This window comes from Pristiophorus japonicus, chromosome 7 (assembly GCF_044704955.1).
Source record: "Pristiophorus japonicus isolate sPriJap1 chromosome 7, sPriJap1.hap1, whole genome shotgun sequence".
Lineage (NCBI taxonomy): Eukaryota > Metazoa > Chordata > Chondrichthyes > Pristiophoridae > Pristiophorus > Pristiophorus japonicus.
This window is the reverse complement of record NC_091983.1, coordinates 153,911,704-153,924,215: the sequence shown is the minus strand read 5'-3', so window position 1 is coordinate 153,924,215 and position 12,512 is coordinate 153,911,704. Positions and strand designations below refer to the sequence as shown.

At 42.7% G+C, this 12,512-nt stretch overlaps 1 protein-coding gene across 1 annotated transcript in view; it reads right to left on the bottom strand.

Annotated features, from left to right (window-relative positions):
• Positions 1-12,512, bottom strand: part of me1 (malic enzyme 1, NADP(+)-dependent, cytosolic) — a 643,978-nt gene that overhangs the window by 450,018 nt on the left and 181,448 nt on the right. Inside the window, exon 3 of the mRNA XM_070885433.1 lies at positions 6,934-7,083. Coding sequence (XP_070741534.1) covers positions 6,934-7,083 — 150 coding nt within the window. The remainder of the gene's footprint in view (positions 1-6,933; positions 7,084-12,512) is intronic.

Sequence of the window (12,512 nt, the reverse complement as noted above, 5' to 3'; positions counted from 1 at the left end):
ACCGCTGGGAAGCGGACTGCTGGCATGCACCATCCATAGAGCGCCATGGCGCGATTTTTGGTTCAGCAGTGACCTGTAGGCAAGTTGAAAAAAAAATGTTCGCCAATCAGTGGAGCGAGGCGGTCGCCTACTTTAACAGGTGTAAGTTTTAAAATACACAAAAACTAACATTTTATTGTTGAAACCCTCCCCACTATGGTAACTTTATTTTAAACCATAATTAAAAAAAACTTAAATTCAGATCGGTATTTTTTTTTATAATACATAAATAACTAATTTAAATAAATAGAAATTGTATTTTTTCCTTTTGTGTGTTTTGGCTGTTGAGGGGTGTCTCAATCATAATAATGGGAACTCCAACGCAGAGTTCCCATTATGAATGAGTTTATACTTTACCGAGATTGGATGCCCAGAACCATGTGACTGCAGCTCCAGTCCTGCGGACATCCTGACATGCACATGCTCCGACACGCAGTGAGTGGAGGCCTCAGGACCGGGATCCCTCGTGGGCGCAGCAGGTTCAGCTAAGTGCGCATCTTTAACTTTTTTACCCGATCGCCCGCGGGAAGCAGCCAACCGGGATTTATAGGCTAATATGTTTCTATCCTGGTTTCGTTGATATAGCCTGTTATTTGTTCATGTTTGAATTATCATTCCATTTGACGATTTGGACATGGATACATATTGCTGCTTCTCTCCTTCTGGACAATATTAATCATCATCAAGGGTTGGAATTTTTAGTTTGTGAGAAACAAGTAATTAAGCCAAGAAACCGATGCATTTTCAACTGAAGCCAGAATCCTGGGACTAGGAATGATTGACTTAATTTTTTTTTGGAAGTACCAGCTCTTTCACAATCTGGTCCCAGGCTCGTTCTTGGCAAGTATTTATAGCACTGGTTAGAGAATGCACATTAGCAATTGGTGATTATTAGCAAGATCCTACCAGCTCTAATCTTTTATTAAATGACAACTTGTCAGCATGTAATGTTAAATTTTAATAAATATTTACTAGGTTATAACACAAGAACAGAAAAATCAGGGATGAGAAAAGGCAATCAAAATTGATCCCTCTAGCAAGTATGTCACAACAGAAAACTTGTTGGGAAAATGGATAAAGTATTTATTTGTATTTGAGCATTTCATTTATGTAACAAATCTATTAGAATTTATAATTGGACTCAAAGTTGCCATAATTTATTATCTGTCCAAACCACCTGGACTGCTGAAGTCACGTTTAATCATAAGTCATGGCTAATTGGTTCAAATGTGATCTATACATTTGACTACCGCTGGAGCAGACATTCGAAAATATATTGGATGCAGTGTCCACTTATTTTGCAGCCAAAATTACTCTGGCAATACAAACTGCAATATTAAGAATCTACGCAAAAGAAAAATAGAATCTGGATCGTCTCAATATAAATGGCCAAGTCAATAACATTTAAGATGGCATTAGTTAAAAATTTGAAGCACAATATTAAAGGCACGAGAAAAGAGCAGGAACATGGGATTAGAAAGGAAAGCTGTGATGGAGCCAGCACTGCCACAGGCAGAATGGGCCAAATTATCTCCTTTTCTGCTGAGATTTTTGATTCTACAATAGTTTCAGCCAAGACAATATACATAGAATCGTAGAATCTTACAGCACAGGAGGCCGCCATTTGGATCATGAGTCAGGCCTGTGCTGGCTCTTGGAACAAGCAGTCGTGCTTAGTCCCACACTTCCTGCTTTGTGTATGTAACCCTGTAAGTTCCTCATCCTCCAGTATCTGTCCATCTCAATTTATAGAATCAGCTTCCACAAACTTTGCAGACAATGAAAAAAATTCTCCCTTCTAGATCTTTGGCCAATCATTTTGAATCTATGACCTCTAGTTATTAACCCACTCGCCAGAAGGAATATTTTTTCCCTATCTACACGATCAGAACCTATCTTGCAAACCTCTATTAGGTCACCTCTTAACCTTCTCTGTTCCGAGAACAGTCTTAACTTTTCCAACTTCTCTTCATAACTGAAGTCCCTCATCCCTGGTAACATCCTGTTAAACCTCCTCTGTACCCTTTCTAAGGCCTTTACATCTTTCCTGAAGTGTGGTGCCTAGAATTGTCCACAATACACCAGCCGAGGCCTAACCTGTGATTTATAAAGTTCTAACATGATCTCTTTGCTTTTACGTTCTATTCCTCAATTTATAAACACAAATAACCCACATGCTTTTTTAACCACTTTACGAATTTGCCCTGCCACCTTTGAGGATATGTATATGGACACCAAGGTGCCTCTGCTGATCTACACTTTTCAAACTCGTGTCATTGATCATATACTGGCTTTTCATTAGTCCTCCCCAAGTGCATCACTTCACACCTCCGCATTGACCACCATCTGCCATGTTTCAGCTCACTTCACCATCCTGTATGTCACCCTGAAGCTTATATCATGATCCACTACTTTGCCAAGTTTCATATCTGCAAACTGTTGAATATGTAAATAAACAGACTATTGAAACAGGAGAAAGGTAACTTAACTGTGCTTTATAGCAACTCCCAAAATGGTGTCACAAACCAGCATGAACCAGAATGATTATAGCAACTGTGCATAGCTCCTGCAGGGTCCTAATGCCTGTCTAGTGAGCTATAACAAACAGTATCAACACAATATATTTCCCCCCTTTTGAAAACAGAGTCTATAAACAGATAGATAAAGTCCTTGAGATAGCCAGGCTGTGTTTTGATACGTTGAGGCCGGTGTGGAGTTTGCGGTGTTTGATTGAAGTTTTCGGTTGGGAAACAGAACAATGCCACTGTTCCATCCTGCTGGTCTGTTTGCCTGTGAGTTGGGATCAGTCAAAGAGCATTCCATCGAGTCCCATCATTGAGCTCGTAGGTGCGAGGGCTGAACTTTTGCCCAATCTGTTTGAGGCGAAAGTGAAGATGCGAGCTTATGACTCTGGTTTGGGCACTTAACTCTGACCCAATTGTTCTTCAGTTGTGGCTTTTGAGCGCGTCGTTTTGTGTCAGTGTACAACTTCACTTTTCGTTGGCGTTCCAAAATCTGGAATGAAAGTATGGTTATCTTCGTGCTAGGTTTGGCTGGGGGTTTGAGAATGTCCAGTAGCCTGCGAAGATTCCGCCCAATCATGAGCTCCGCACAAAGTTTGACAACGCACTCGCTAATGTCTTCCCCATTGGAGAGAGTGTTGTCAAACGGTAAATGCGGAGAATGGTTTGAACCGCTTCATCGAATGTTTGGCCTGCTGCGAGGTTGGCTGCCAAACCCTCTGACACGGTTAAATCGCTCAACACCTCCGTTGCTATGAGGATTGTACTGAGCAGTCAGGCGATGCTTGATAGCAAGAAGAGTGAGGAAATCTGCAAACTGGTCGGACACAAACTGTAGTCCATTGTCAGGTGATGACGACCTCTGGAGGCCCCACTTCATGAACATACACTGCAGAATAGTGACGGTCATTGAGGTCACTGAACTTGTAGCGATTTCTGGCCATTTGGAAAGCAGAACAAGGAAACGCTGGTGCTAAGGAGCTGTTTCAACTGGACCGAAGATATCCAACTGAAGTTGTTGCCATGGAATGGGCTTCATTGGCGCTGGTCGGATGTTTGTGGCTTTTTTGCTCAGACTGCATGCTTCGCAGTGTGGGACAAACTCCTCGATGCGAGTATCAATCCAAGGCTACCATACTGAATCACGATATCTCTGCTTCATGCGGACAATGCCAGGGTGTCCATCGTGTGCGAATGAGAGAACGTGCTGTTGAAGCGACTTGGGAATTACTGCTCTACCACCATGAGCTAGGCAGCCATCGTTCCAAATGGAAAATTTTTCATCCTTTGTCATCCAAGCCGCATTAGCTTTGGATCCTTTCAAAAGGAATAGGCCGAGGTTGTACCTGAACACACTCTTTCCTTCAATGTCCTCCATTGCTCCATTACTGCTTTACTCTGCAATTGCCTTTTACAAACTACCTGTGCTCATTAACAGTTGAGCATTTTTCCACATTTAAGGCTAATGCACATATTCAGCCAAAGTAATTGTAAGCAACTTTGCCTTTAAAAAAAACAATTACAACATCCTCTACTTGACACAAAGCATAAATTGTAAGTTACAACATGCTCGAGGAGGTCGCAGGTAAGGCACGGAGCCAATTTTTCCCCCCTTTTCCATGCACAGTTTTGGATAACTAAAATCTGAAGAGAACACTGACACGGATGTTAAAAAGGTGTGCTCTGAAGCAGCACTGCCACAAGATACAACATGTGTGATGCATTGGATTGTACTCAAAAGGAAGGTGGACTGGCTAGATGGATGGTTGTTTGGTTACTCTGCTAATTTCTAATATCAGGCAAAAGCTGCACAGAACTCTTGGGAGCACACAGTCATGCCACTGAGGTCCTCTGAATTTGAGAACAGTCCAGATGTGATGAAGCAGCTGAACATTGTTAGCTTACATATACACTCACTCCATAACACAAAGGTAAATGATTGCACAATAGAATGGCACACAGTATGTCAGCATTTTACATCCTGAAACCATTGCAACATACTTGCCTTTATTCTTCCTATCAGGTATGCCCAAGATAAGTTTGCAGCATCTGGTGGCAGTCAGATCAAGTACTTCACAGTAGATTTCATCATATACACCATCTGGTGTAAGCATAGATATAAGCACACTTGAGCATTTAGATAGCAAGCTTAAGGAATGAGCACTGAGTGAAAGCGAAGAGGAAGCAGATGGAACTGGCAGCCGAGGAACAGCAAGAAGCTGCCCAGGGTCAGAGTCTGAGGCTTTCCTCTGGGGTATGGGCAAGAAATTGGGACTCAGCTGGACCTGCCTTCAGAAGGGAAATGATGATTGAAGGTGGTGCCTCTTGATGCTTCTGTGGATTGCAGACTGGCAGATGTCCCGTGGTGGCCTGGAAGGGCTTGGTAGCATAAATTTATTGCTGTGATAATCAACATAGCTACACAAAGAGCTATCTCGATATAGCATGAATGTATTAAAACACTCCTCAAAGCAATGGAGAAGTACCACCAACACTGCCTCCGCAAGAACCTGGCAGGATAGGTGCACCAATGTCAGTGTTCTCGCTCAGGCCAACATCCCCAGCATCGAAGCATTAACCACGCTCGATCAGCTCCGATGGATGGGCCACATCGTCCACATGCCCGACACTAGATTCCCAAAACAAGCGCTCTACTCGGAGCTCCGACATGGCAAACAAGACCCAGGTGGGCAGAGGAAACATTTCAAGGACACCCTCACAGCCTCCTTGAAAAAGTGCAACATTCCCACCGACACCTGGGAATCTCTGGCCCAAGACCGGGAAGGCACCAAACACCTCGAATCTCTTCGCCGGGAGCAAGCGGAAGCCAAGCTCAAACAGCGGAAGGAGCGCATGACAACCCAAGCACCCCACCCACCTGTCACTAACCACCATCTGCCCCACCTGTGAAAGTCTGTAGGTCCCGCATTGGACTCAATCAGGCACTTGAGAACTCAATGTGGAAGCAAGTAATCCTCGATTCCGAGGGACTGCCCAAGAGGAGAGAGGAATATATATTAGTAGCTCTGTTCGGTGAAGTACAAGTACATTTTCTGAAGTTAGTGTTTGTTTTAGGCAGTGTAAAAACATCCATAGGATTTTGGGGGGATTTAACAAGCAACATTGGAGGTAGTGTTGGTATCAGAATGCATCTACTTGTTATAATTCACTTGAATAGTTACTGATCTGTTATTAACCTTAGAGACCCAATACGCATTCGGAGGCTGAACTCCAAGCCATCGTCAACACCTTCACCGAGACATACGAGAGCATGGGCCTCACACTAAACCCATAAAACAAAAAGGTCCTTTACCAACCTGCCCCCATCACACAGCACTGCCCCCCCACCAGTTTTCAAAATCCATGACAAGGCCTTTGACAACATGGACCATTTTCCTTACTTCGGGAACCTACTGTCAAAGGCAGATATAGACAAGGTCGAACATCGCCTTCAGTGTGCCAGTGCAGCCTTCGGTTACCCGAGGAAGAGCATGTTTGAAGACCAGGACCTCAAACCTGGCACCAAGTTCATGGTCTACAGAGCAGTGGTGATACCTGCCCTCCTATATGGCTCAGACGTGGACTATGTACAGCAGGCACCTCAAAACACTGAAGTACCAACGCTGCCTCCGCAAGATCCTGCAAATCCATTGGTAGGATAGGCGCACCAACGACAGTGTCATCACTCAGGCCAACATCCCCAGCATCAAAGCACTGACCATGCTCGATCAGCTTCGCTGGACGGGCCACATTGCCCGCGTGCCAGACACAAGACTCCCAAAACAAGCACTATACTTGGAGCTCCAATATGGTAAGCAAGCCCTAGGTGGGCAGAGGAAACGCTTAAAGGACACACTCCAAGCCTCCTTGAAAAAAATAACATTCCCACCAACACCTGGGAATCCCTGGCCTAAGACCACCCAAAGTGGACAAAAAGCACCCGGGAAGGCGCTGAATACAGAGTGTCTTCGCCGAGAGCAAGCTGAAGCCAAACGTCGATAGTGGAAGGAGTTCGTGGCAACCCACTTACCTGTTCTTTCAATCACCGTTTGCCCCACCTGTGAACTCATTTCTGGTGTGGAAGCAAGTCATCCTCGACTCCGAGGGACTGCCTATGATGATGAAAACATCCATATGATTTTTGGGGGATTTAACAAGCAACAGTTGAGAGTGTGTTGGTACCAGAATGCATCTACTGGTTAGTGCACTCGAATAGTTACTGATCTGTTATTACATTTATTGGGGCCAAATGCATACAGTGATATTTACAGTTTTGAATGCCTCTGTAAAATAATACATTTTCTCTCCAATTTTAACTATGAATGACCGATTGATGCAATGCAACACATCCATTGTGAAGCCAGTCACTTACCTTGGTCTGCGAAATGCAAGTCCATATTGTTGACAAGCCAGGCCCACAGTGGGCGTGTAAACAATGGGCATGAATCGATCAATGTCTGAAGTCAACACTCTGTAGAAAAGTTTTTCATTTCGGTCTTGAAGGGCCATTAGAAATATGTACCTTAAAACCAAAGAACAAAATAAAATTAAGCAGATGAAACATATTCTATTATACCATTTATAAAAAGCAGAATGCTAATTATTTTTTTAAAAACCTGTAGTTGCACTAAAATGTGAACTCAATTAGGACAACATTTTCCTCTCGTTTCTATTGCTTTATTCTTGCAATGTGCAAAACGGAAAAAAGTTTTGCCAACTGAGTTTTTAAAAAGCTAAATATATCTGAGTGCGCACATCTTAAAATCTAATTAAATTATCTTTTGATAACTGGCCGCCCTAGTAAATTTGAACAGTACATTTTTAACCTCTGGTTTCTGGGCTTGAATCCTGCCCATATTTATTGGTACAAGTCTATCGCACGGTATCTTTAAAGTGTGTTTGGAAAGTCTTACTCCCGTTCCGGATAGATACACTCACAGCAAGGAGTAGTCAAATTCATCGATTAGAAATAAAATATTTACTCAATGGCCATTATCATTGAGATGACAACTGAACTCAAGGCAAGTTGCAGGAAGCACCTACAATGAATTTCTACAATTCACTTAATTTGCAGCATTTACTACCAAGGATACAATAGCAAAGTCTATTATGAACTTGCATCTAAACAGGAGCATAAACACAAATACCCAGTATATAATATATTTTTTTAAACTACATAATCAACACAATATTCTGCATTTCATCTGATATTGCTATCATAAATTGAAAATTATGAAATGGATTCTGAATACAGATATCCTTTAAGTAAAGTGGGTCTCTTCAAAATATGTATGAACTCTGTCCCCTTTGCCACTTTATTGTGCAGAGTCGCATTTTATTCAAGCTATATTGAAGGCACAAAGACTAGGTAAAGTCCAGTGTGCAATCCCTCGTTCACACTGATAGTTCATCTTAACTGGAACAGCAATGAGATATTCCACTCCGGATTGTTATTCTGTAATATTTTGCGGATGCCTGGTAAGGATATCTCAGACCAGCTGTGAAGTCTACCTTCATTCCCTAGCACTGTCCAAATGGTTGAATCGAATATTGGAAATAACAATGGATTCATTGCCCATCTTGTATACCTCTTCATTACAGATAATGAAATTGTTCCAATGTTACTTCAGTCGGTTGCCGAGAAAGTACTCATCTGAAGTTGACAGTGGAAGCTAGGCGATTGAGCTTTTAGCATTTGGCCATGAATGGAGAAGTGAATAGTCAAAAGAATGTAGAAATGTTCATTTAGTATAGGAACACTTCTTTCCAATAAAAATCTAACACTTCTGTAAGTTGTATAGCCAAAGCCTTGTGTGTAAATTCTATTGCGCTGAAATGTGGTGCAAGAGATAGAAATCTGAGGCTTGGCTCTTCATTTGAAAATACCACTGCCTCAGCCTAAACTCCATTAAGGAGCACAAAAAAATATGAACTGAAATTGGTCGATTTGGCTTTCTTGGGACATAATGGAATCTCACCAAAATAGTATAAATAAAAGAAACTTGAAGCACCGAATTGTTCAATTGCACCACTGACCAATATTTTCCTTCGTTCTTAGATTTCACAAGATTTTCTTTAGAAATTGGAATACAAAGTTGGCATAAAAGATGTCAAACTTACTTAGAATCACAGTCTTTGCTACATTGTAACTGAAGCACTTAAACCTTGACCTTCACAACGCAAGCCAAGGTTGCTGAATATTCCCTACCTCTAATGGAATATGTCACAAGTGGCTGTAACAAAAGTAGAGTATCTATTTAATGGTATTTTTTTTATTCCTCAAGACAAATGAAACACATACACCCATTTAAAATATACCACTCCTTTTGTCAACCTACTTATCCACATCACCTACTTGCACCTCCACAACATCGCCCGACTCCATCACTGCTTCTTCTCATCTGCTGCTGAATTTCTCTTCAATGCCTGTGTTAGCACTAGACTTGACTATTCCAACACACTCCCCTGGTCAGACTTCCACCCTCCATAAACTTACGCTCATCCAAATCTCTGCTGCCCATATCCTAACTCGCACCAAATCCCACTCACCAGTCGCCCTGTGCCCACTGACCTACATTGGCTCCCAGTTGAGCAACGCCTCGATTTTAAAATGCTCATCCTTATTTTCAAATCTATCCATGGCCTCGCCCCTTCCAATCTCTAACTTCCTCCAGCCCAACACCACCCAGATATCTGCTCTCCTCCAATTCTGGCCCCTTGTACATCCCCGATTTTAAAAATTGCTCCACCACTTTTGGCACTGTGCCTTGAGCTGCCGAGGACCAAAATCCTCAAATTCCCTCCCTAATCCTCTCTTTCCTCCTTTAACATCTACAAATTTGCTGGAGTTATTTGAGGATGTATTGAGCACAGAGGATAAAGAAGAACCAGTTGATGTTTATTTGCTTTCCAGAAAGCATTCGATAAGGTGCCAGACAAAAGGTTACTGCACAAGATAAGAGCCCACAGGGTTGGGGGTAATATGTTGGTGTGGATAGAGGATTGGCTAACTAACAGAAAACAGTGCAAGGATGAATGGGTAATTTTCAGGTTGGCAAACTAACTAGTGAGGTGCCACAGAAATCAGTGCTGGGGCCTCAATTATTTATAATTTATATTAATGACTTGGATGAAGCAACAGTGGAAAGTAGCTAAATTTGATGATACAAGGATAGGTGGGAAAGCAAGTTCTGAAGAGGACACAGAATCTACAAAAGGGATATAGATAGACTCAGTGGGCAAAAATTTGGCAGATGGGTTATAATGTGTGAATGTGAGGGGTTATCAACTTTGGTAAGAGAAATAATAAAAGCAATTACAAAATGCTGTATGACCTGGGGGATCTTGTACATGAAATGCAAAAAGTTAGCATGCAGGTACAGCAAGTAATTAAGACGTTAAATGGAATGCTGGCCTTTACTGCAAGGGGGAGAGAGTTTAAATGGAGCAGTGGATCATCAAGGGGCTATGGGGGGGGGGGGGGGGGGGGGGAAGAACTTAACACAATCACAATGGAGGTGGTACCCAGTAACATAAATGGGACTAAAGGCACATAAATCCCCTGGACCTGATGACTTGCATCCTAGGGTCTTGAGTAGTCGTGGCAGGGATTGTGGATGCATTGGTTGTAATTTACCAAAATTTCCTGGATTCTGGGGAGGTCCTAGCAGATTGGAAAACTGCAAATGTAATGCCCCTAATTAAAAAAGGAGGCAGACAAAAAGCAGGAAACTATAGACCAGTTAGCCTAACACCTGTGGTTGGGAAAATGTTGGAGTCCATTATTAATGAAGCAGTAGCAGGACATTTGGAAAAGCATATTTGGTCAGGCAGAGACAGTATGGATTTATGAAATGGAAGTCATGTTTGACAAATTTGCTGGAATTCTTTGAGGATGTAACGAATAGTGTGGATAAAGGGGAACCAGTGGATGTGGTGTATTTGGACTTCCAGAAGACATTTGACAAGGTGCCACATAAAAGGTTACTGCACAAGATAAAAGTTCACGGGGTTGGGGGTAATATATTAGCATGGATAGAGGATTGGCTAACTAACAGAGAATAGAGAGTCGGGATAAATGGTTCATTCTCTGGTTGGCAACCAGTAACTGGTGGGGTGCTGCAGGGATCAGTTCTGGGACCCCAAGTATTTACAATCTATATTAACGACTTGGAAGAAGGGACTGAGTGTAACGTAGCCAAGTTTGCTGACGATACAAAGATGGGAGGAAAAGCAATGTGCGAGGACACAAAAAATCTGTAAAAGGACATAGCGACGCTAAGTGAGAGGGCAAAAATTTGGCAGATAGAATATAATGTTGGAAAGTGTGAAGTCATGTACTTTGGCAGAAAAAAAATCAAAGAGCAAGTTATTATTTAAATGGAGTAAGATTGCAAAGTGCTGCAGTACAGTGAGACTGACAAATCCCCAGGGCCTGATAGTCTGCATCCCAGAGTACTTAAGGAAGTGGCTCTAGAAATAGTGGATGCATTGGTGATTATTTTCCAACAGTCTATCGACACTGGATCAGTTCCTATGGACTGGAGGGTAGCTAATGTAACACCACTTTTTAAGAAAGGAGGAAGAGAGAAAACAGGTAATTATACAACGGTTAGCCTGACATCAGTAGTGGGGAAAATGTTGGAATCAATTATTAAAGATGAAATAGCAGCGCATTTGGAAAGCAGTGACAGGATCGGTCCAAGTCAGCATAGATTTATGAATGGGAACTCATGCTTGACAAATCTTCTACAATTTTTTGAGGCTGTAACAAGGGAGAACCAGTGGATGTGGTGTATTTGGACATTCAAAAGGCTTTTGACAAGGTCCCATACAAGAGATTAGTGTGCAAAATTAAAGCACATGGTATTGGGGGTAATGTACTGACGTGGATAGAGAACTGGTTGGCAGACAGGAAGCAGAGAGTTGGGATAAACGGGTCCTTTTCAGAATGGCAGACAGTAACTAGTGGGGTGCCGCAGGGCTCAGTGCTGGGACCCCAGTTATTTACAATATACATTAATGATTTAGATGAAGGAATTGAGTTTAATATCTCCAAGTTTGCAGATGACACTAAGCTGGGTGGCAATGTGAGCTGTGAGGAGGCCGCCAAGAGGCTGCAGGGTGACTTGGACAGGTTAGGTGAGTGGACAAATGCATGGCAGATGCAGTGTGGATAAATGTGAGGTTATCCACTTTGGTGGCAAAAACACTAAGGCAGATCATCTGAATGGCAGCAAATTAGGAAAAGGGGAGGTGCAACGAGACCTGGGTGTCATAGTTCATCAGTCATTGAAAGTTGGCATACAGGTAGCAGGCGGTGAAGGCAGAAAATGGTCTGTTGGCCTTCATAGCTAGGGGATTTGCACATGGGAGCAGGGAGGTCTTACTGCAGTTGTACAGGGCCTTGGTGAGGCCTCACCTGGAATAGTGTGTTCAGTTTTGGTCACCTAATCTGAGGAAAGACGTTCTTGCTATTGAGGGAGTGGAGTGAAGGTTCACCAGACCGATTCCAGGGATGGCTGGGCTGTCATATGAGGAGAGACTGGATCGACTGGGCCTGTATTCACTGGAGTTTAGAAGGATGAGAGGGGATCTCACTGAAATATATAAAATTCTGACGGGACTGGACAGGTTAGATGTTGGAAGAATGTTGCCGATGTTGGGGAATTCCAGAACCAGGGGACATAATCTAAGGATAAGGGGTAGGCTATTTAGGACAGAGATGAGGAGAAACTTCACTCAGGAGTTGTGAACTGTGGAATTCCCTACCGCCGAGAGTTGTTGATGCCAATTCATTGGATATATTCAAGAGGGAGTTAGATATGACCCTTATGGCTAAGGGGATCAAGGAGTATGGAGAGAAAGCAAGAAAGGGGTACTGAAGTGAATGATCAGCCATAATCTTATTGATTGGTGGTGCAGGCTCGAAGGGCTGAATGGCCTTCTCCT